General features: G+C 36.0%; 1 protein-coding gene across 6 annotated transcripts in view; it reads right to left on the reverse strand.

Moving 5' to 3' along the window:
• LOC105467216 (attractin like 1) overlaps window positions 1-25,635 on the reverse strand; it is an 882,222-nt gene that overhangs the window by 610,862 nt on the left and 245,725 nt on the right. For 5 of the 6 annotated variants that reach the window (XM_071069067.1, XM_011716729.3, XM_011716724.2 and 2 more), the window contains one exon: window positions 14,811-14,948. The exons of the other annotated variant lie outside the window; for it this stretch is intronic. In XM_071069067.1, coding sequence (XP_070925168.1) covers window positions 14,811-14,948 — 138 coding nt within the window. The remainder of the gene's footprint in view (window positions 1-14,810; window positions 14,949-25,635) is intronic. 6 annotated transcript variants of the gene reach the window in all.

Below are 25,635 nucleotides of genomic sequence, written 5' to 3' on the forward strand. Positions count from 1 at the left end.
AACATAAATTCATTTTCTACTTTCCCTTAATATCGGCATGGACTTGGAATTTTAATAAGTATGTTTACTAGTTTTAAAAATGAGCTTTTCCAATAAAGTGAACTAAAAATGAAAGAATAGTAATAAATGTTTAATTTCCATGCCTTATAAATTGATTTTAGATATTACTACATTAAAATAATTCATTATATGTGACATATTGTTTATTATTAGGTAGCTAATGTGGCCCCCCAAAAAAAAAATGACTTTTACATCTCACACCACAATATAAAAGTCATAGAGAAACCAGAGTATGGGATGCAAGGCTGGTTCAACATACGCAGATCAATAAACGTAATCCAGCATATAAACAGAACCAAAGACAAAAACCACATGATTATCCCAATAGGTGCAGAAAAGGCCTTTGACAAAATTCAACAGCCCTTCATGATAAAAACTCTCAATAAATTCGGTATTGATGGAACGTATCTCAAAATTATAAGAGCTATTTATGACAAACCCACAGCCAGTATCATACTGAATGGGCAAAAACTGGAAAAATTCCCTTTGAAAACTGGCGCAAGACAGGGATGCCCTCTCTCACCACTCCTATTCAACATAGTGTTGGAAGTTCTGGCTAGGGCACTCAGGCAAGAGAAGAAAATAAAGGGTATTCAGTTAGGAAAAGAGGAAGTCAAATTGTCCCTCTTTGCAGATGACATGATTGTATAGTTAGAAAACCCCATTGTCTCAGCCCAAAATCTCCTTAAGCTGATAAGAAACTGCAGCAAAGTCTCAGGATACAAAATTAATGTGCAAAAATCACAAGCATTCTTATACACCAGTAACAGACAAACAGAGAGCCAAATCATGAATGAACTTCCATTCACAATTGCTTCAAAGAGAAAAAAATACCTACGAATCCAACTTACAAGGGATGTAAAGGACCTCTTCAAGGAGAACTACAAACCACTGCTCAGTGAAATAAAAGAGGACACAAACAAATGGAAGAACATACCATGCTCATGGATAGGAAGAATCAATATCGTGAAAATGGCCATACTGCCCAAGGTAATTTATAGATTCAATGCCATCCCCATCAAGCTACCAATGAGTTTCTTCACAGAATTGGAAAAAACTGCTTTAAAGTTCATATGGAACCAAAAAAGAGCCCGCATCTCCAAGACAATCCTAAGTCAAAAGAACAAAGCTGGAGGCATCATGCTACCTGACTTCAAACTATACTACAAGGCTACAGTAACCAAAACAGCATGGTACTGGTACCAAAACAGAGATATAGACCATTGGAACAGAACAGAGTCCTCAGAAATAATACCACACATCTACAGCCATCTGATCTTTGATAAACCTGACAAAAACAAGAAATGGGGAAAGGATTCCCTATTTAATAAATGGTGCTGGGATAATTGGCTAGCCATAAGTAGAAAGCTGAAACTGGATCCTTTCCTTACTCCTTATACAAAAATTAATTCAAGATGGATTAGAGACTTAAATGTTAGACCTAATACCATAAAAACCCTAGAAGAAAACCTAGGTAATACCATTCAGGACATAGGCATGGGCAAGGACTTCATGTCTAAAACACCAAAATCAACAGCAACAAAAGCCAAAATTGACAAATGTGATCTAATTAAACTAAAGAGCTTCTGCACAGCAAAAGAAACTACCATCAGAGTGAACAGGCAACCTACAGAATGGGAGAAAATTTTTGCAATCTACTCATCAGACAAAGGGCTAATATCCAGAACCTACAAAGAACTCAAACAAATTTACAAGGAAAAAAACAAAGAACCCCATCAAAAAGTGGGCAAAGGATATGAATAGACATTTCTCAAAAGAGGACATTCATACAGACAACAGACACATGAAAAAATGCTCATCATCACTGGCCATCAGAGAAATGCAAATCAAAACCACAATGAGATACCATCTCACACCAGTTAGAATGGCGATCATTAAAAAGTCAGGAAACAACGGGTGCTGGAGAGGATGTGGAGAAATAGGAACACTTTTACACTGTTGGTGGGATTGTAAACTACTTCAACCATTATGGAAAACAGTATGGTGACTCCTCAAGGATCTAGAACTAGAAGTACCATATGACTCAGCCATCCCATTACTGGGTATATACCCAAAGGATTATAAATCATGCTTCTATAAAGACACATGCACACGTATGTTTATTGCGGCACTATTCACAATAGCAAAGACTTGGAATCAACCCAAATGTCCATCAGTGACAGACTGGATTAAGAAAATGTGGCACATATACACCATGGAATACTATGCAGCCATCAAAAAGGATGAGTTTGTGTCCTTTGTAGGGACATGGATGCAGCTGGAAACCATCATTCTCAGCAAACTATCGCAAGAACAGAAAACCAAACACTGCATGTTCTCACTCATAGGTGGGAACTGAACAATGAGATCACTTGGACTCGGGAAGGGGAACATCACACACAGGGGCCTATCACGGGGAGGGGGGAGGGGAGAGAGATTGCATTGGGAGTTATACCTGATGTAAATGATGAGTTGATGGGTGCTGACGAGTTGATGGGTGCAGCACACCAACATTGTACAAGTATACGTATGTAACAAACCTGCACGTTATGCACATGTACCCTAGAACTTAAAGTATAATAAAAAAAAACAAAACAGTAGTTACTATTTTGGTTCTAAGCCGTCTTTTAACCTTTAGTAATATTAAATAAAAAATTTAATGCCTTTTTTATTCATTGAAAAAAGAAGTCATAGAGAGCAAAATATTTCCTGCCAACTTTAAGAAACATAGAAACTCTTAAAGAATTATTTAAAAAACTTTTTAAACCACCAGAGAAAGTATAACAGTGAATATAATAGGCATCTATTATTCACTCTATTTAATTTTTCATTGCCTTGTACTTTGGCTTGTCAAATGTATAATGTCAGTAACAAAAATTAATGTGAAATAACTAGTCTCCAACCTAGCAGAGAAGTATCATCCTTAAAAGGGAACATATTCCTAAAAGCACTCTGCCTGTTAGAATAATAAAACTAACAATAATAATTTAAGACATTTTGTAGCTAATAGAGCCTTTTATATATTCCTTTTGCCTATGTTGGCAAAAAAAAAATCATTGTGATGTTACATATGGCGATGGATTTGTAGATATGGCACCAAAAATATAAGCAACAAAATTAAAAAAATAGATAAACTATCAAAATTGAAACTTTTACGTTTTAAAGGATACCATCAAAAAAGTGAAGACAACCTACAGAATGGTGGAAAACACAAATCATGTATCTGATGCGAGCCTCGTATCTAGAAGATATATAGAACTTTTACAATTCAACAAAAAAAATTTAAAAATAAGCAAAAGATTTGAATAGACATTTCTCCAAGGAAGATAAAGAAATGGCTAATGAAAAGACACAAATACTCAAAAAGATATGTGTAAGCTATATTCTTAGCAGCATTGTTTACAACAGCCAAAAGGTGGAAGCAACTCAAGTGTCCATCAATGAATAAATAGACAGACAAAATATCATGTGTGTAAGAACTAGATAAAGGTGACAGCTGTACAACATTGTGAATGTTCTAATACATAATGAAACATTATTCAACCTTAGAAAGGAAAGACAGTCTGATACATGCTATAACACAAATGAACCATGAAGGCATTATGCTAAGAGAAATAAGCTAGCCACCAAAGGACAAAAACTGCATGATTCCACTTACATGAGGTATCTATAGCCATCAAATTCACAGAAACAGAAGTAGAATGGCAGTTCTCAGGGTTTGGAAGGAGGTAGGGGGAGTGGGTAGCTATTTTTTAATGGGTATAGAGTTTCAGATTTACAAGATTAAAAAGTTTTACAGAGGAATGAAAATTGTGGTGGCAAAACAATGCACATGTCCTTAATGCCACTAAACTGTATACTTAAAAATGCTTAAAATGATAAATTTTATATTGTGTATATTTTTCCAAAATTTAAGAAAACAAATTATTTTAAACAGGCAAAGTACTTGAATAAGTATTTCTCCAAATTAAGATACAATGGCCAGCAAGCACATCAAAAGATACTTAATATTTAATCATTAAGGAAATGGCAATCAAAACCACAGTATTATTCAGCTGTAAAAAGGTATTAGGACTGGCACTTGCTACAATGAGAATGAACATCAAAAACATTACATTTAGTGAAAGAAGGAAGTACCGAGATGTTACATATTGTGTGATTCCATTTATGTAAAATATTTAGAATATAAGTAAATTCATAAAGACAGATAGCAGATCAGTGGTTGACAGGGGCTGGGGTGACTCCTTAATGAGTACACAGTTTCCTTTTAGGATGATAAAAATGTTTAAGAAATAGATAAAGGTGATAGAGAGGCAGAGCAAGATAGCGGAATAGAAGGTTCCATCAATCGTCCCCCCCAACAGGGACATCAATTTACAACTATCTAAAAGAAAAAACACCCTCATAAAACCAAAAATTAGGTGAGCCCTCATACTACCTGGCGTTAACTTCTATCAGTGAAAGAGGCACTGAAGTGATTTTTTAAAAAAGTCTCCAATTGCCAACATCAGCCCTCTCCCACCTCCCTGCAGTGGCATCATACGGTGCAGAGAATATCTCTGGGCACTAAAGGAGGGAGAAAACAGCAATCCTGAGGGACTGAACTCACTGATGTCCTATTATTATAGTAGAAAGGAGAGAACTGAACAAAACTCAGGGGACACCCGCCTATAGAGGGCGCATGTAAACCAACATGAGAAAAAGGAAAATTGCCAATCGTAGCAGTCTGAACTTCAGTTCCCAGTGACCTCACCACCAAGGGCTAAAATGCTCTGCATCTCTAAGTAAACGTGAAAGGCAGTCTGGGCCATAAGGACTACAACTCTTAGGCAAGTCCTAGTGCTGAACTGGGCCCAGAAACAGTGAACTGGCAGGGCACAGGACCTGCTGGGACAGCAGATGGGGTGACTAAGGGAGTACTGGCATCACCTCTCCTCTAACCCCAGACTGCACAAATTGTGGTTCCAAAAGAGACCCCTAACTTCCACCTGAGGAGAGGCATGGGAAAAGTGGAGAGGACTTTGTCTTGGCACCAGTCAGAATGATGAGGCCCTCCTTCCAGGTCTTAGCTTCCAGATGACATTTCCACACACATACTGGGCCAGAAAGGAACCCACTGACTTGAAGGAAAGGACCCAGTCCTGGAAGCATTCATCACCTGGTTAACTGAGGAGTACTTGGGTCCTGAATAACCAGCAGCAATACCACATTCTATATTGAGGGTCTTAGGTGAGCCTCTGAGACTTGCTGGCTTCAGGTAAAACTCAGCACATTACCAGCTGTAGTGGTTACAGAGCAAAACTCTTCTACTTGAGAAAAGCCCAGGGAAAAGTAAATGAGACTTTGCCTTGCACCATAGGAACAAACAGAGTCACAGGTGGATGGAGCACCAAGTGGGGTTTTGAGGTCCCCAATTTTAGGACTTGACTTTTGGATGGTATTTCTGAACCTACCCTAGGCCGGAGGGTAGCCCACTCCCCTGAAAGGTGAGTCCCAAGCCAGGCAGCATTCACCTTAAGCTTACTTAAGAGCCCTTGGGCCTTAAGGGATCATCAGCTGTAGTCAAGCGGTACTCCACATGGCCTTCGATGGCAGTGGCTACGAGGTGAGGCTCCTCTCCCTTTGGAAAGGGGAGGGAAGAGTGGGCAGGACTGCATATTGTGGTTTGAGTGCCAGCTCAGCCAAAGTACAACAGAACACTAAGTAGACTTCTAAGGTTTTTAACTCTAGTCCCTAACTCCTGTATAGCACCTCTGAACCCACCAGGGGCCTGAGGGAACTCATCATCCAGAAGGGAAGAACACAGGCCTGGCTGGCTTTGCTACCTGTTGATTGTAGAGCCCCAGGACCTTAGGCAAACACAGGAAGCAACCAGTGAGTGGATACAGCAGGCTGTTGGCAAGATCCAGTGTTGTGCTGGCTTCATGTCCAACCAGCACAGTCATACTGGTGATGGCCACAGGGGTACTTTTGTCACTCCACCCACCCCCAGCTTTAAGTGGCCCAGAACAGAGGGAGAAAGTCTGATTGTTTGGGAGAAAATAAGGGAAGAGAACAACAGTCTCTGCCTAGTGATACAGAATTCTCCCAGATCTTATCCAAGACCATCAAGGCAGTCCCTCTATGAGTTTGTAAGTAAAGTGTTACTGGGCTTAGGGTCCCCTCTATAGCAGATACAACTAATACCATAATATCCCAGTCCTTTCAAATATCTAGAAAGCCTCCCAAGAAGGACAGGTACAAACAAGCCCAGACAGTGATGGCTACAATAAATACCTAACTGATCAATGCCCAGATAATGAAGAACATCTACAAGCATCGACACCATCCAGGAAAACATAACCTCATCAAATGAAGTAGATAAGCCACCAGGGACCAATCTTGGAGAAACAAAGATATGTGACCTTTCAAACAGAGAATTTAAAATACCTGTGTTCAGGAAACTCAAAGAAATGCAAGATAACAAAGAGAAGAAATTGAGAATTTTATTAGATGAATGTAATGAAGAGATTGAAATAATTAAAAAGTATCAAGGAGAAATTCTGTAGCTGAGGGATGTAACTGGCATATGGAAGAATGCATCAGTCTTTTAATAGCAGAATTAATCAAGCAGAAGAAAAAGTTAGTGAGCTTAAAGACAGGGTGTTTGAAAATATGCTGTCAGAAAAGACAAAAGAAAAAAATTAAAACCAATGAAGCACATCTACAGAATTTAGAGAATAGCTACAAAAGTGCAAATCTAAGAGCTCGTGGCCTTGAAAAGGAAGAAGTGAAAGAGATGGGGGTAGAAAGTTTATTCAAAGGGATAACAACATAAAACTTCCCAAACTAGAGAAAAATATCAATATCAAAATACAAGAAGGTTATAGAACACCAAACAGAATTAAATCCAAAAAAGACTACATCAAGGCATTTAAACAGTCAAACTCCCAAAGATCAAGAATAAAGAAAGGATCCTAAAAGCAGCAAGGGAAAAGCAACAAATGACATACAGTGGAGCTCCAATACATCTGGCCACAGACTGTTCAGTGGAAACCTTACAGGCCAGGAGACAGTGGCGTGACATATTTAAAGTGCTGAAGGAAGACAACTTTTATATTTGAAATGTGTATATATATATATATCCTAAAATGTATATATTTGAAGTATACATACATCCTACAAACATGAGGGAGAACTAAGAGCTTCCCAGACAAACAAAAGCTGAGTGATTTCATAATCACCAGACCTGTCCTAAAATAAATGCTAAAGGGAGTACTTCAAACAGAAAAAAAAAAAATGACATTCATCAGCAATAAGTAATCACCTGAAAACACAAAATGCACTGGTAACAGTGAGTACACATAAAAACACAGAATATTATAACAGTGTAACTGTGGTGAGTAAACTGCTCTTATCCTACATAGAAAGACTAAACAATGAACAACTCAAAAATAATAACAACTTTTCAAGACTTGACAGTAAAATAAGATATAAATACAAACAACAACAAATTAAAAAGCAGATGGATGAAGTTAAGGTATAGAGTTTTTATTAGTTTTCTTTTTGCTTGTTTGTTTATGCAAACAGTGTCAAGTTGTTATTAGGTTAAAATAACGGGCTATAAGATACTTTTTAGAAGACTCATGGTAACCTCAAACCAAAAAAACATACAATGGATACACAAAAAAATAAAAACTAAGAAACTATATCGTATCACCAAGAAAAAAATCACCTTCACTAAAGGAAGACAGAAGGGAAAGAAAGAAGGAAGAGAGGACCACAAAAAGTGTCAAGTTGTTATCAGCTTAACATAATGGGTTATAAGGTACTATTTCCAAATCTCATGGTAACCTCAAAACAAAAATAAAACATACAATGGATACACAAGAAATGAAAAACAAGAAACTAAATTATATCACTAGAAAAAATCACCTACACTAAAGGAAGACAGAAAGAAAGAAGGAAGAGAAGAACATAAAACAACCAGAAAACAAATAATAAAATGGCAGAAGTAAGTCCTTACTTATCAATAATAGCTTTGAATGTAAATAGACTAAACTCTTCAATCAAAAGAGAGAGAGTGGCTGAACAGATTGGAAAAAGAACACTCAATAATCTGTTGCCTACAAGAAACATACTTTACAAATAAAGACACATGTAGGCTATGAATAAAGGAATAGAAAAAGATATCCCATGCAAATAGAAACCAAAAAAGAATAGGAGTAGCTATACTTACATCAAACAAAATAGATTTCAAGATGAAAAACAAAAGAATAGACAAAGAAGGTCACTATATAATGATAAAGGGGTCAATTCAGCAAGAAGATAAAAAAATTTTAAATATATATATATACACACACACCCCCAACAATGAAGCACCCAGATATATAAAGCAAATATTATTAGAGGTAAAGAGAGAGATAGGCCTCAATAAAGTAATAGCTGGAGATTTCAACACTGCCCTTTCAGCTATGGACAGATCTTTCTTTGAAGAAAACCAACAAAGAAACACGGGACTTAATCTGCACTATAGACCAAATAGATCTAACAGATATTTACAGAAAATTTCATCCAACAGCTGCAGAATACACATTATTTTCCTCACCACATGGATCATTCTCAAGTATAGACCATATATTAGGTCACAAAATAAGTTGTAAAACATCTTTAAAAAACTGAAATAACATAAAGCATCATCTCTGACCACAATGGAATAAAACTAGAAATTAATAACAAGAGGAATTTACAAATACATTGAAATTAAACAATGTGCTCCTGAATCACCAGAGATTCAATGAAGAAATTAAGAATGAAACTGAAAATTTTCTTCAAACATGATAATAGAAACATAACATACTAAAACCTATGTAATACAGCAAAAGAAGTACTAAGAGGGAAGCATCTAGCTATAAGTGCCTACATCAAAAAAAAAGAGGAAAAGCTTCAAATAATCTAATGATGCATCTTAAAGAACTAGAAAAAGAAGAGCAAACCAAATCCAAAATTAGTAGCAGAAAATAAGAAAGATCAAAGCAGAAATAATACAATTGAAGTGAAGAAAACAATAAAAAAAAAGACTGATGAAACAAAAGGTTGATTTTTGAAAGGTTAAATAGAAAAACCTTTAGCCAGACAAACTAAGAAAAAACAGAGAAGACACACACACACAAAATACAATCAGAAATGAAAAGGAGACATTTCAAATGATACTGCAAAAATTCAAAGGATCACTAGTGGCTACTATGAACAACTACATGCCAAAAATTGGAATATCTAGAAGAAATAAAAAATGCCTACACAGATACAACCTATCAAGATTGAACTAGGAAGAAATCCAAAACCTGAAAAGACCAATAACAAGTAAGGTTATTGAAGGTATAATAAAAATTCTCCCAATAAAGAAAAGCCTGGGATCCGATGGCTTCACAACTGAATTCTACCAAACATTTAAAGCAGAACTAATACCAATCCTACTCAAAATATTCTGGAAAATAGAGGAGGAGGAAATACTTCCAAACTCATTCTACAAGGCCAATATTACCCTGATATTAAAAGCAAAGACACACACGACACACACAAAAGGAAGGAAGGAAGGAAGGAAGGAAGGAAGGAAGGAAGGAAGGAAGGAAGGAAGGAAGGAAGGAAGGAAGGAAGGAAGGGAGGGAGGGAGGGAGGGAGGGAGGGAGGGAGGGAGGGGGGGAGGGAGGGGGGAGGGAGGGAGGGAGGGAGGGAGGGGGGAGGGAGGGGGGAGGGAGGGGGGAGGGAGGGAGGAAGGGGAAAAGAAAGAATACTGGTCGGGCGCGGTGGCTCACACCTGTAAAGCCAGCACTTTGGGAGGCCAAGGCAGGCGGATCCCGAGTCAGGAGATCTAGACCATCCTGGCTAACACAGTGAAACCCCATCTCTACCAAAAATAAAAAAAAATTAACCAGGCACGGTGGCATGTGCCTATAGTCCCAGCTACTCGGGAGGCTGAGGCAGGAGAATCACCTGAACCCAGAAGGTGGAGGTTGCAGTGAGCCGAGATCACGCCACTGCGTTTCAGCCTGGGCAACAGAGTGAGACTCTCAACAACAAATAAACAAAGAAAACTACAGGCCAATATCTCTAGTGAATGTTGGTGTAAAATACTAGAAAACAAAATTCAACAATACATCAGAAAGATCATTCATAACCAAGTGAGATTTATCCCTCTAGAATGCAAGAATGGTTGAACATATGCAAATCAATCCATGTGATGTGTCATATCAACAGAATGAAGAATAAAAAAGATCTAATCATTTCAATCGACAGTGAAAAAGCATTTGATAAAAATTCAACATCCCTTCATGATAAAAACCCTCAAAAAATTGCGGACTGAAGGAACACAACTCAACCTAATAAAAGCCATATATGACAGACCCACAGCTAGTATCATACTGAAGGGGGAACAATTGAGAAGCTTTCTTCTAAAATCTGGAACAAAGTAAGGATGCCCACTTTCACCACTGTTATTGAACATAGTACTGGACGTCCTAGCTAGAGCAATAAGAAAAGAGAAAGATATAAAGGGCATCCAAATTGGAAAGGAAGAAGCCAAATTATCCTTTTTTCCAGATAATATGATCTTATATTTGGAAAAACCTAAAGACTCCATAAAAACCTATTAGAACGGATATCAGTAAAATTGCAGGATACAAAATCAACATACAAAAATCAGTAGCATTTCTATATGCCAATAGTGAACAACATAAAAAAGAAATTAAGAAATTAATCCCATTTATAATAGCCTCACATAAAATTAAATACCTGGGAATTAACCAAAGAAGTGAAAGATCTCTATAATGAAAACTATAAAATACTAATTAAAGAAATTGAAGAGGACGCCAAAAATGCATTGGAAGAATCAATTCATGGATTGGAAGAATCAATATTGTTAAAATGTCCATATTACCCAAGGCAGTCTACAGATACAATGCAATCCCTCTCAAAATAACAATAGCATTTGTCACAGAAATAGAAAAAATATATATTACAATATATATGGAACCACAAAAGACCCAGAATAGCCAAAGCTATCCAAAGCAAAAAGAACTGAAGGAATGACATCATCTGACTTCAAGTTATACTAAGGAGCTATAGTAACCAAAGCAGCATAATACTGGCATAAAAACAGACACACAGTCCAATGCAACAGAACAGAGAAATCAGAAACAAATCGACACAGCTACGGTGAATTCATTTTCGACAAAGGTGCCAAAAACATATACTGGGGAAAAGACAGATTCTTCAATAAAAGGTGCTGGGGAAACTGGAGATCCATATGCAGAACAATGAAACTAGACCCTATATCTTGCCATATATAAAAAGCATATGGTATAAAGACTTAAATCTAAGACCTCAAACTATGAAACTGCCAGAACAAAACATTGGGGAAAATCTCCAGAACATTGGTCTGGGCCAAAATTTCTTGACAATACCCTGTAAGCACAGGCAACTAAAGCAAAAACGGACAAATGGGATTACAACAAGTTAAACAGCTTCTGCACAGCAAAGGATACAACTAACAAAGTGAAGAGAAAACCCACAGAATGGGAGACAATATTTGCAAACTACCCATCTGACAAAGGATTAGTAACCCAAATATATAAGGAGTTGAAACAATGCCACAGAAAAAAAATCTAATAATCCAATCAAAAACTGGGCAAAATATTTGAATAGATATTTCTCAAAAGAAGACATACGAATGACAAAAAGGCATATGCAAAGGTGTTCAAAATCATGGATCATCAGATAAATGCAAATCAGAACTGTAATGAGATATCACCCCAGTTAAAATGGCTTATATCCAAAGACAGGCAATAACAAATGTTTGTGAGGATGTGGAGAAAACAGAACCCTTGTACACTTTGGTGAGAATGTAAATTAGTACAAGTACTATGGAGAAAAGTTTTGAGTTCCTCAAAAAACTAAAAATTGAGCAATCATGATCCAGCAATCCCTTGGCTGGATATAAACCTTAAAACTAGGACATTGGTATATCAAAGAGATACCTGCACTCCTATGTTGCAACACTGTTTTCAATAGATAAGATTTGGAAGCAACCTAAGTGTCCATTAACACAGGGGTCCCCAACCCCTGGGTATGGACTGGTACCAGTCTACTTCCTGTTAAGAACCAGCTGCACAGCAGGAGGTGATCAGCAGGTGAACAAGCATTAAGGCCAGAGCTCTGCCTCCTGTCAGATCAGGGGTGTCATTAGATTCTCACAGGAGCTCAAACCCTGTTGTGAACTGCACATGTGAGGAATCTAGGCTGCACACTCCTTATGAGAATCTAACTAATGCCTGATGACTGAGGTAGAATAGTTTCATCCACAAACTATACCCCATCACCATCCCATCCGTGGAAAAACCGTCCTCCCCAAAACCACTCCCTGATGCCAAAAGTGTTGGGGACTGCTGTATTAACAGATGAATTGATAAAGAAAATGTGGTATATATTTTTTATGGCATTCACCCATAAAAAAGAATGAGATCCTGTCATGTGCGACAACATGGACAGAACTGGAGATCACTATGTTAAGAGAAATAAGACAGGCGCAGAAAGACAAACATTGCATGTTCTCACTTATTTGTGGAATCTAAAATTCAAAACAATTGAATTCATGAACACAGAGAGTAAAATGATGGTTACCAGAGGCTGGGAAGGGTAATGGGGTGCTGGGGAGAAGGTAGGGATGCTTAATGGGTACAAAAACAATAGTTAGAGGGCTGGAGGGCAGGGGGTATAGTTAAGGAGTACAAAAAATAGGAAGAATGAAGAAGACCTACTATTCGATAGAACAATAAGGTGACTATAGTCAATATAACTTAACTGTACATTTTAAAATAACTTGAAATAAAGAGTGTAATTAGATTGTTTATAACACAAAGGATAAATGCTTGAGCAGATGGTTACCCCATTCTCCATGAAGTGATTATTTCACATTGCATGCCTGTATCAAGACATGTCATGTACCCCATAAATATGTAGACCTACCATATACCCACAAAATTAAAATTTGAATTTTTTTTTAATTAAAAACTTTAAAAAATGGCCAGACATGGTAGCTCACACCTGTAACCCCAGCACTTTGAGAGGCTGAGGCAAACGGATCACGAGGTTAGGAATTCAAGACAAGCCTGGCCAATACAGTGAAACTCCATCTCTACCAAAAATACAAAAACAAATTAGCCGGGTGTGGTGGTGGGCGCCTGTAGTCCCAGCTACTCGGGAGGCTGAGGCAGGAGAATCGCTTGAACCCAGGACGCAGAGGTTGCAGTGAGCCAAGATCACATCACTGCACTCCAGCCTGGGCAACACAGCGAGACTCTGTCTAAAAAAAATAGAAAAAAAATCAGATAGTTGCACAACACTGTACATAGTTAAGTGTCTGTTGTGGGTTTCACTTTGTTAAAAAGTCATTCTCTAGAATTGGAGTTATGGTTAGAAGCATTATATAAATGCCAACAAATACATTAAGTAAATTACAGAATGAACTAATTACATATGGGCATGAAAATACGTTGAAAAATATATCTAAAATAATTGTCATAAAATTAAAATAAAACATACACAATTTTATATTAAATACATGACAGTTTACAGAGACAAATTGTAATGTGAATGAAAACATCTCATACTCTGAGTGCATATTAGAGTCACTTGGGAAACATTTAAAAGGAACAATTACCCAAGAATCACCCTAGAACCACAACCCAGATAATGATTTAATTGTTTTAGAAAGTGGCCCAGACATCCATATTTTTAAAAGCTTTCCAGCTGGTTCTAATATGCAGCTAGTGTTAAAAAAAAAAAAATTATCTAACCAAAGTCAGGCTCCACTCCCTCAAATACCTCACATTTTGACAGTCAATGATGTATTTCTGTGGGTGCTATGTAGGCAAACTCCATTTAGAGACGGTAGATTAAAAATTTAAAACATAAGTTCCAATCTAGAGATAATGAAGGATTTCTATTAAATTCTACTTTAAAAGGAAATTATATTTAAAAGTCAAATATCATTTACCGTAGGAGAAAGAAGTGGCAGAATAGAGAGGAAGATGGAGGAAAGCAGGGTTTAGTAAACAAGAATGTGATGATTATGGCTAGCATTTATAATGCTCTTTTTTATGTGCTTCAATTCCTAAGGCCTATATTACATATAATCTCATTCGATCTTTACAACAACTCAGTGAATTATCATCATCTGCATTTTACATATGGGAAAAATAAGACAGTGAGAGGTTAATGAAACAAGGTCATACATTTGAACAGTAACAGAGTTGGGATTTCAGCCCAGAATTGGTTCCAAACCCATACTCTCCTAAATACTATTCCATACTATCACCTTGTGCAATAAAAATCTTACCTGATGTAAGTTAAACACATTTAACTTTTAATTATTATTTCTAAAGTCAAAACAATAAACTACTACTTACTAAAAAACTATCAGCAATGATTATTTTTGAATAGTGAGATAGTAGTTTTTTTCTTTTATCTGTATTTGATAAATTACAATAAGAAACATGCCTTCATCTTGAAATAAGAAAAAGGAATATTTCTGAAGCAAGTATATTACAGAATTTTTACAGTTCGCAGTTTCTAATATATATTACTTTAGAAAACATATCAAAACTGAATAAAAACTTTTCTGTAGTAATATATATTCTCCACAACAGGCGCTGCTTTCTTAATTATCTTTTCCTTAGTAAAAATACACTAAAATTTGCTTAAAAGAAACTTACCTGTACACTGTCCTCCATTGGTTGGATCTCCATAATAACCTGGCATACAATCTTGACACTGCTTTCCTGTGGTGAGATTTTTACACTGTTCGCACACATTATTATTGATGCAAGTGCTATGTCCATTACACTGGCAAGCTAAAGGAAACAGTAAAAAGTATTACAAATATCTAACATAATATCAAGTATAATAGCTATCAAAACAAAGAACGTATCTTAAATAGCTGGATTGTAAAAATCTCCAAAAGGCATCTTCCAAGTTTTGCTTAAAAATTAATAACACATATAGCTCAGAGTTTTATGCAAGATAATGTGTACCATAAATCATGTGTTGATATTTTACCTTAACCTCTTTACAATGCTGTGGTTAAAGATGACCTGGAACATAAAAGTTATAGCTAAAGAGGGAATAATCTTTAGCATAATCCTTAAAAATTCGTAATAATGGTATGTCTGCTAAGTTATATAAACACAAGGCTAAATACTATAACTTTGATAAAGAATGCTAAAATTCATCTTTTATATTAACATATAATAAAGAATCAATCAATATAGAAAATTGTGTGCCAACAGATTCTTACTAAAGTAAACTAATAGTAAAATTATTAAAAACAGTACTTTTGAGCCAGGCACAGTGGCTCACACCTGTAATCCCAGCACTTTGGGAGGCCGAGGTGGACAGATCACTTGAGGTCAGGAGTTCAAGACCAGCATGGCCAACTTGGTGAAACTCCATCTCTACTAAAAATACAAAAAAACTGGCCAGGCATCGTGGTGCATGCCTGTAATCTTAGCTACTCGGAAGGCTGAGGCAGGAGAATCGTTTGAACCTGGGAGATGGAAGTTGCAGTGAGCCGAGATTGTGCCACTACACTCCAGCCTGGGCAACAGAGCAAGACTCCTTCTTACAAAAAAAAAAGGTACTTTTGAATTAATTTGCATAAATGTGTATCTTCTTTAGGTAAGAAAAACTTCAAGGCTTAACTAAAAGTCTATTTAAGTTTGAACTACACAGAATGAAATATAAAGTATTAGATTGTTTCTATATCTGTATAACTGAGACTTCTATGTTTTGATTTTAATATTACAGCAGACTACAAAAATTTCAGAATAAAGTTCATATATGAAAGCTCCTGCTTTTTGTGCCTATTTGGGACATAAGATTAACTTAGTCTGGTAACTGCTTGGCCAAAAATCATCTTGTCAACCTCATGATTATTTTCACTTATTACAACTATGATAGCAACTAGCATTTAATAGAGCTCTCTCTCACTCCATGAGGAAAGCCAATATTCTGCTGATGCCAATTGTTTGTAGTTGGTATCTGTTCTGATTGGTAAGTGCACATAAGCATCAATTTTTAAACATTGTAAACACCATGCCTTGGCCAGAAAGAGGACCAAATGGTACACATGAATTTTATTATTTAATCTTCAAAACAATGCTATGTGAAAGTTGCTGTGTTTAGGACTGATTCTAAGATGGGAAAATCTAGGTTAAGCAACTACACAAAGTGACACAGCTAATCAATCACAGAAACAAATACATACATGGAACTCTGAATTTAAAAAAAAAAGGATATTAATTAGCATGCAAAATGGCCTCTTATATCCAGAAAATCTGAAAGTGAGAGGAATTCCCAGGAGGCTAGCATAGGATCATCAAAATAAATTAGCATGTGAAGAAACAGACATACAAAAGAGTAAAACCAAATACTTCACACAAATTCTTAGAGGTGCAACTCTATTGCAATGCATTATAGAAATAATATGCAGTTATGAAAAAAATGCTCATCATCATCTTTATGAAACTGAGAAAAATTATAATATGTTTTTAAACTTCATATTACATTATGAAAAAATTATGAGAAAATTTAATAACAAGGAATAATGTTCACGACAAATCAAGAGAAGCAATTAATACATAGCATTATATTTACAAAGATCACAATGTTAAACTCAAGGAAGCAGAGCAAACAGCAAAATAGGTTTCTCCAACAATCATACCCATGAAGAAACATCAATTTGAATAACCACCTACACATACAATTGCTTTCACAGGGGCTAAAAAAACAACCCAGAATGCACAAGTAAGGCTGTGAAGCCTCTCTGGACTACAGACTAGTAAAAGTATGGTTGATAGTAAGAGAATCAGTTTTCTGTGACCACAGCACCCCATCCCCAAGCCCTTAGAGTACTATATGCAGAAAGGCCTCCAGGACTCAGGGATTCCACACTCAAAAGAAGAAGCTGGAGGTAGGCATTATGCTTCTCTACCATCCTGAACCCCTCCATGGGAGATTTGCTTCTGCATCATCCCATAAAGAGCACCACAAGTACAATGGGGTTGAACCACCTGAGGCCACCTATGGAAAAGAAAGAGAGTAGGGCTAGTAACAGGCAGCACAGAGAACTTGGTATGGCTTACCATCCCTAGCGGAGAGGATGCCACACCACAGAGGATGTTTGTGAGTGCCACAATGTCAGATGGATGGTCTACAATCTTTCATATGTGAGGGTCTGACCCTGATCTCTTACATGGCCTGGGCACCCAATGTGGATCTCCCACGATCACAATGAGTTTGGACCCTGCATTAGACAATCATGTCAAAGCTGGGCTCAGGGCACCTTCTAGCACTAAAATGAAATACAAGGGTCCGCTCAGAATATATCAACAAGGCCACCGAAATAGAACAGTCACAAACAAATTCAGACTGCAATGACTGGAAAAAAATACCTAATTCATGAAAACACATACAGAGACACATGTAAAGAAGAAGAAAGATTAGCTTGGAAAAGATGGCCTCATGAAATGCCCAAAACAAGGTGGCAATTACTAATCCTAAACATATGCACATAAATCATAGGCAATCAAAGAATTAAAATATAGCTGCTTTAAGAAAAATCAGCAATGTCAATACAACACAGTGGAACAAATGAAGAATTTGTTAAAGAAATTCAACAAATTGAAATAATTTTAAAAATCAAACAGTAATCCAGGAGCTAAAAAGAATAATAAACGAAATGAAAAATGAAGACTTGGCGCAGTGGCTCACGCCTGTAATCCCAGCACTCTGGGAGGCCGAGGCAGGCGGATCACAAGGTCAGGAGATCGAGACCATACTGGCTAACATGGTGAAACCCTGTCTCTACTAAAAATATAAAAAATTAAACAGGCATGGTGGGGGACACCTGTAGTCCCAGCTAATTGGGAGGTTGAGGCAGGAGAATGGCGTGAACCCAGGAGGCGGAGGTTGCAGTGAGCCAAGATTGCGCCACTGCACTCTAGCCTGGGTGACAGAGCAAGACTCCATCTCAAAAAAAAAAAAGAAAGAAAGAAAGAAAGGAAGAAAAAATGCAGTAAAGTGCATCAATAGCAGAATGACAAAGCAGAAGAATCATTGATTTCAAAAACGAGCTATCAGAAAATATACATTCAGAGAAGAAAAAAGATAAGCAATGAGAAAAACACAGAGGTTCTATGAAACAGTGTCAAAAGAGCAAATCTGTGTATCACTAGTGTTCAAAAGAGAATAAAAAATGAAAATGGGGAAGAAAGCTTATTTAGAAAAATAATAACAGAAAATGTCCCAACCTGAAGAAAGATATAAATATTCAAGTACAGAAAGGTGAAAGGCAACAAAACAGATTCAATCCAAATAAGATAACCCTAAGACATATATAACCACTCTCTCAAAAGTCAAAGATGGAGAACACTGAAAGCAGCATGAGAAAAAAAAAGCACATAACACATAAAAGAATTCCAATATGCCTGACAGGAGAGTTACCAGGAGAAACCCCACAGGCCAAGAGAGAGTGGGATGACATATTCAAAGACAACAAAACTGCCTGCCAAGAATACTGTATAGAGCAAATTTATTCATTAGAAATAAAGACATTCCCAGATAAACAAAAGCTGAAGAAAACCTTTGCAACTAGAACTACATTACAAAAAATACTGAAAGGAGTTGTTCAAACTAGAAGAAAAAATAATAATCTTAATGTGTAACAAAAAAAGTTCAAAACTATAAAACTGACAGGTAAAAATAAATACCTAAACAAATTCAGAATACTCTAACATGGTAATCATGGGTCAAGAAATACTTATATCCCTATTAGGAAGGTTAAAAAACAAAGCAAATAAAAATAATAACAACTAAAATGATTTGGTTAAGGGATAAGCAAAATAAGATATAAATTATGACCTCAAAAATGCAAAATGTAGAAGAGTAATGAAGTTAAAGAATAGAGTGGGTTTTTCCTTTTCTTCAGACCAAAATTAACTTATCAATTCAAAATAGCCTTTTAAAATCATAAGTTTTTTTTTGTTAGGCTCAAGGTAAGCAAAAACCAAAAGGCTATAATATATACACTAAAAATAAAAAGCAAGAAATCAAATCATATTGATAGAGAAAAATCACTCAACACAAAGGGTGGCAGTAAGAGAAGAAGAAAGAAAGAAATGTTCTACAAAACAACTAGAAAACAAGTAACAATATGGTAGTACAAAATCCTTACCTACCAATAACTACCTTGAATGTAAAGGGCTTAAATTCTCCAAATAAAAGACAAACAGTGGGTCAATGAATAAAGAAACAAGACCCAACTACATACTGCCAACCAAAAATTCAATTCACTTTTAAGAATATGCATAGACTTAAAATAATGAGATGCAAAAACATATTGCATGCAAATGGAAAACAAAAGTAGGTAGGATTAGCTATACTTCTATTAGACAAAATAGACTTCAAGTCAAAAACTATAAAAAGAGATAAATGAGGTCAATATTTACTGATAAAGGAATCAATACAAAAGGATAGAACAATTAAGAATTTATATGTAACCCACATTGGAGTAACTTAATAGAGAAAGCAAACATTAATAGATCAAAAGGGAGGTATAGAAAGTAAAACAGTAGTAGGGGAATGTTAACACCCAACTTTCAGCAATGGACAGATCATCGGCACAGAAAATAAATGAGGAAACACTGGACATAAACTGAATTTAAGACAAAAATGACTTCACATATGCAAAATACTCCATCCAAAAGCTGCAGAATTCACATTCTTCTCAAATGCATATGGAACATTCTTCAGGATAGCTAATATGTCAGGGAAAAAAGTCTTAATGAATTAAATATATCAAAATCATATGATGTATCTTTTCTGACCATAATGAAATGCAACTAGAAGAAAAGAGAAGGAACTTCAAACACTGTACAAATAGATAGAAATTAAAGAACATGCTCCTAAACAGCCATGAGTAAATTATAAAATTGACAGTGAAAAAAACAAATGCTGGCATGTATGTGGAGAAAAGGGAACTCTAGACATTTTTTATGGGAATGTAAATTGCTACATCAAAAACAGTTGGAGGTTTCTCAAAAAATAAAAATATAATACTATATGATCCAGCAATCCCACTATCAGGTGTACATCCAAAGGAAATAAAATCAGTATGCTGAAGAGACATCAGCACTCCAATGTATTAATATATTGCAGCACTACACACAATAGCCAAAATATAGAATCAACCTAAATACCAAACATGGATGAATGGATAAAGTGTGAATAAATAAATAAACACACACACACACACACACATAATGAAATATGTTTCAGCCATGAAAAAGGCCATAAAAAAATAAAATCCCATCATTTGGGACAACATGGATGAGTTTAGATGACATTTTCTTAAGCGAAATAAGCCAGGCACAGAAAGACAAATACCACATGATCTCAGTCATATGTGGTATCTTTTAAAAAAAGATCTCATAGACATTAAGAGTATAATGATGATTACAAGAAACTGGAGAGAATAGGAGGGGGGGAGATATGGAGAGGTTGTTTAATGCATACAATGTTACAGATAGGAGGAATACCTACTATGCAATAGAATACAAGAACAGTAGCAAGGTGATTATAGCTAACAATAATGCATTTCAAATAGCTAGAAGAGAGGATTCTGAATGTTCTCACAACAAAGACATTATAAATGTTTAAGGTAATAGATATGTTAATTACCATGATTCGACCATTATACAACATATACCTGTATTAAAACATCACATTGAACCCCATAAAACATGTGCATATTTTGTTTCAATTTAACATAATGATGACAATTTTGTGATGAAATGTGTAAATATGCTTATGGAAAAGCTGATGGGTATCTTACTACAGTAAGATTTTTCTGTATTACCAATTGTCTATAATAAATTAATATTATACAATAATGCTATTAAAAACTTTAATTTTATAACATTATCCTTAAAAGCTTAAGGTATTGTTTCACAGAAAATTTACTCTGTGACACCACTAATTAATTCACTCAGGTAAAAACCAAATGTATTGAGTGCCCACTACATGTAAAGACTTAACAGAAGATTTAAAGTAAGAAATGGGTTGCTGTAACAACTTCATGAAATTTCTGGGCATTTGGAAGAATCATTTAAAAAAAAAAGTTTTCACATCTGAATGAGACAGCTAAATTTAGCACTCATATCTAACATCTCCCTCACAGATTAACAGTAAAACAGAAAGTAAAGGTACCAGCAATGATAGGCATTAGGGTGACCTACATGAACAAACCTAGAAGGTATTAATCTACAATACCTCTTGATGATAAAAGAGGTTCCCTGGCAAAATGCCACTCAACCCTCCTTTCTGAATAAGAAAAATTCTGAAAACAAAGGTTACTCATAGGGCAGTCAAGAAGCATATCACTGGTATTCTTTCATCCATCTGGCGGAAAGTGTAAACCAAGGAAGCCTGACATGGTCTATATATGATGCAGAAAGCCAGTATACTTTAGACCTAACTGCAGAAAAAATACCTGGTGAAAAAAGTCTGGTAATTGTCACACCTTATAACTAGTATGGTAGCAATGGCAAAGGAGAAAGTATATTATAGGAAAGGGACCCAGGCATAATGGCTGTATCAAATACGAACAAGAAAATGATATATTAGTAAGCCTATGATTATGTTATATTCCCCACTACCAAAAGAGTGTTAGATCGACAGGAAATTTAAGCTTGTACATAAGAGTCTGTTGAGGTTACATTGTTGCTTGAAAGGTTCTAATATCATCTAATATCTCAGTAGCTATGGAATACGAATAAAACTAAAGAGAAGTCATCCATTCTATTTTCTCTAAATTTTAAAACCACTCCAGATGGCTCCTCATTTATGGACACACAAACAGGAAAAAGTCAAAATAAAATATAATGACAACTCAGCATTTGATATGCAAATAAGTACATAGTTTTGAAAAATAGTTGCTCTGCAACAGATGCGCAACATTTAAAAATATCTTTGTGACAATCTTAATAAATTTTAAAAATATATACAGAAATTTAAGACAAAAATTTACCCAAAGCATTTTTTCAATACATATACCACTTTAAAAGAAATGGGAATTATCAGATGCTAGAAATGAAGAAGAGATTCAAAGTAAGAATAGTAAAGCTAAGTTTGAGCTAGCGACCAACTTTTACTATACATGGAATAGACTAATAAGAACTAGGAGGCATGGGTTCCAAAATCCAGCAGACCAAGAAGATATAATTCTTGGCATCCTAAAGGAAGCAAGTTAAACTGAACCATGTTCATAAAGTGATCCTATCAACTGGAGATACTATTTATGAAAAAGGTATTAAAATGCTTTACAAGCTCTGCAAAAAGCAGAAAATAATTTTAAGTCGCCTGGGATATGCGTATGAAAGAAAAACATCACTTGTGAGAACTTAAAGGCTATGTCAGGCTTATATGGTAATTTTAAAATCACATCATACATTTGGTGAACAACCCACCAAGTAAAACATTAACATAAACCTGCGCTGCAAACCAAAAAAACCCCCACAGATATTGTAAAAGCAGATGTAAATGGCCCTTGTAGATACATCCACAACCCAGGTCATACAAATATACTACAAGAAAGGAATTGGTAAAACTTTTTTTACATAAAGGACTAGACAGCGTTTTATGCTTTGCAGGCCACCCTCTGTTACAACTATTCCTTTCTGCAACTGTAGTGCAAATGCAAACAAACATAATACACAAATAACTGGGTAAAGTCGTACTTTGATAAAAGTTTCTTTACATAAATCTGCAGCAGACCAGATTTGGCCTACCAACCTTGGTTTTTCAAACCCTGACAAGGAAGAGAAAAAAAAATTCTAAATTAAATCTCAAAATAAAAAATTCAAAAACACCATAAAAACCAGGAGATTAAAAAAAAGAGAGAGAGAGAGCTGATTAAAACAAATAATACACATAAAAGATAAAAATAGGTTGGGCACAGTGGCTCATGCCTGTAATCCTAGCACTTTGGGAGGCCGAGTCCGGCAGATCACGAGGTCAGGAGATTGAGACCATCCTGGCTAACACGGTGAAACACTGTCTCCACTAAAAATACAAAAAATTTAGCCGGGTGTGGTGGCAGGCGCCTGTAGTCCCAGCTACTAGGGAGGTTGAGGCAGGAGAATGGCATGAACCTGGGAGGCGGAGCTTGCAGTGAGCCGAGATCGCACCACTGCACTCCAGTCTGGGCGACAGAGCAAGACTCTGTCTCAAAAAAAAAAAAAAGATAAAAATATTCAAAAATAATTAAAGATATAAAAAATAAGGGGCCAGGCACAGTGGCTCACGCCTGTAATCCCAGCACTCTGGGAGGCTGAGGTGGGTGGATCACCTGAGGTCAGGAGTTGAAAATCAGCCTGGCCAACACAGCAAAACCCTATCTCTACTAAAAATACAAAATTAGTCAGGTGTGGTGGCATGCGCCTATAATCCCAGCTACTCAGGAGGCTGAGGCAGGAGAATTGCTTGAACCCAGGAGGCAGAGGTTGCAGTGAGCTGAGATCGTGCCATTGCACTCCAGTCAGGGCAACAAGAGTGAAACTCTGTCTCAATAAATAAATAAATAAATAAATAAATAAATAAATAAAGACAGAGGGAGGGAGGGAGGGAGGGAGGGAGGGAGGGAGGGAGGGAGGGAAAGAAGGAAGGAAGGAAGGAAGGAAGGAAGGAAGGAAGGAAGGAAGGAAGGAAGGAAGGAAGGAAGGAAGGAAGGAAGGAAGGAAGGAGGGAAGGAGGGAGGGAGGGAGGGAGGGAGGGAGGGAAGGAGGGAAGGAGGGAAGGAGGGAAGGAGGGAAGGAGGGAAGGAGGGAGGGAGGGAGGGAGGGAGGGAGGGAGGGAGGGAGGGAGGGAGGGAAGGAAGGAAGGAAGGAAGGAAGGAAGGAAGGAAGGAAGGAAGGAAGGAAGGAAGGAAGGAAGGAAGGAAGGAAGGAAGGAAATAAATCATGCCTGAAGAAGAAAGGTATGATGACAATGTCTCATCAAATAGAGAATATCAACAAAGAAATAAGAATTGTGAAGAAATGTACAATAACAAAAAATACACTAAAAGAATTCAACAGAAGATCTGAACTGGTAGAAAAATAATCAGCAAGATTAAAGATAGACTGACAGATTATGTAATCTAAAATACAGACAGAACTAGGAATGAAGAAAAGTAAGCAGACCTTGGAAAAACATATGGGACATCATTAATTTTACTATCATATGAATAATAGAAACATTGGAAAGAGAGAAGGGAGAAAGAGAAAAGAAACTAAAAAGTATTTGAAAACACAGTTTCTGAAAACTCAAATTTGATGAAAAACATTAACTTACACATGCAAGAAACCTAAAAAACTCTAAATAGGACAAACACAGTAGATTGTATAATCTACAAAAAGACCCATTATAATTAAAATGATGAAAGCAACAACAAGGACAAAATCTTGAAAGAAGAAAGAGATAAAATCATTTCTCACTTACAAAAAAGCCCAGTAATATTAACAACTGATTTTAAATCAGAAATAATAGAGACCAGTAAGCAGTACAATAATATATACTCAAAAGGACAATGCCAACCAAGAATCCTCTATCAAGCAAAGCTACATTTAAAAAATTAGAGAAATAATGACATTCCTAAATATTAAAACATTAGGAGAATTAGATGCTGGAAGGCTAGTCATACAAGAAATACTAAAGGAGGTTGTTCACAGGAAAGCAAGTGACCCAGATGGTAATTCAACTCCATGCAAAAAGAAAAACAGTAGTGGTAACTATTGTGTAATAATAAAACCAGGAAATGCATATTTATTTTTCTTTTTTCTATTACCTGATATTTTAAAGAATTATTTTTTAATATATGTATATAATGGTATTATTTGTCCTATAACCATAAAAATGCAACATCTTTACCAATAAAAGCACAAAATAGGTGAGTCAAGAAAACCTGTGTTGGGCTAAAGATACGATATGATGGTTTGGAGCCACAGGAACAAATAAAGAAAATCAGAAATGGTAAAAAGATTAATATAATATGAGCTATAAATATATGCTTGCCCTCCTTTCATCATTCAAATTCTTTAAAAGATATAAAATTATATAAAGTAATAATTTTAATAAAGTACTGTTGGGTCCACAACATATATGGATGTAGTAGTAAAAATAAGACAAAAATGAAGAAAAAGAATAGACCTATATGAATAGCATTATTATATCTTACTGGTATTAATATAAATCTGAAAAATATTTTAACAAGTTAAAATGTATATGTTAAAGGTTTCCAGGTCTTTCATCTCCTTGGTTAAATTTATTCCTAAGTATTTTAATTATTTGTAGCTACTATAAATGGTATTACCTTCTTGATTTCCTTTTCTCCTAGTCATTGTTCATGTGTAAAAATGCTACTGATTTTTGTGTGTTCATTGGGCATTCTGTAACTTTACCGAATTCATCTGTCAGTACTAACAGTTTCTTGATAGAATCTTTATG

The sequence above is a fragment of the Macaca nemestrina genome, chromosome 9 (genome assembly GCF_043159975.1).
Source record: "Macaca nemestrina isolate mMacNem1 chromosome 9, mMacNem.hap1, whole genome shotgun sequence".
Lineage (NCBI taxonomy): Eukaryota > Metazoa > Chordata > Mammalia > Primates > Cercopithecidae > Macaca > Macaca nemestrina.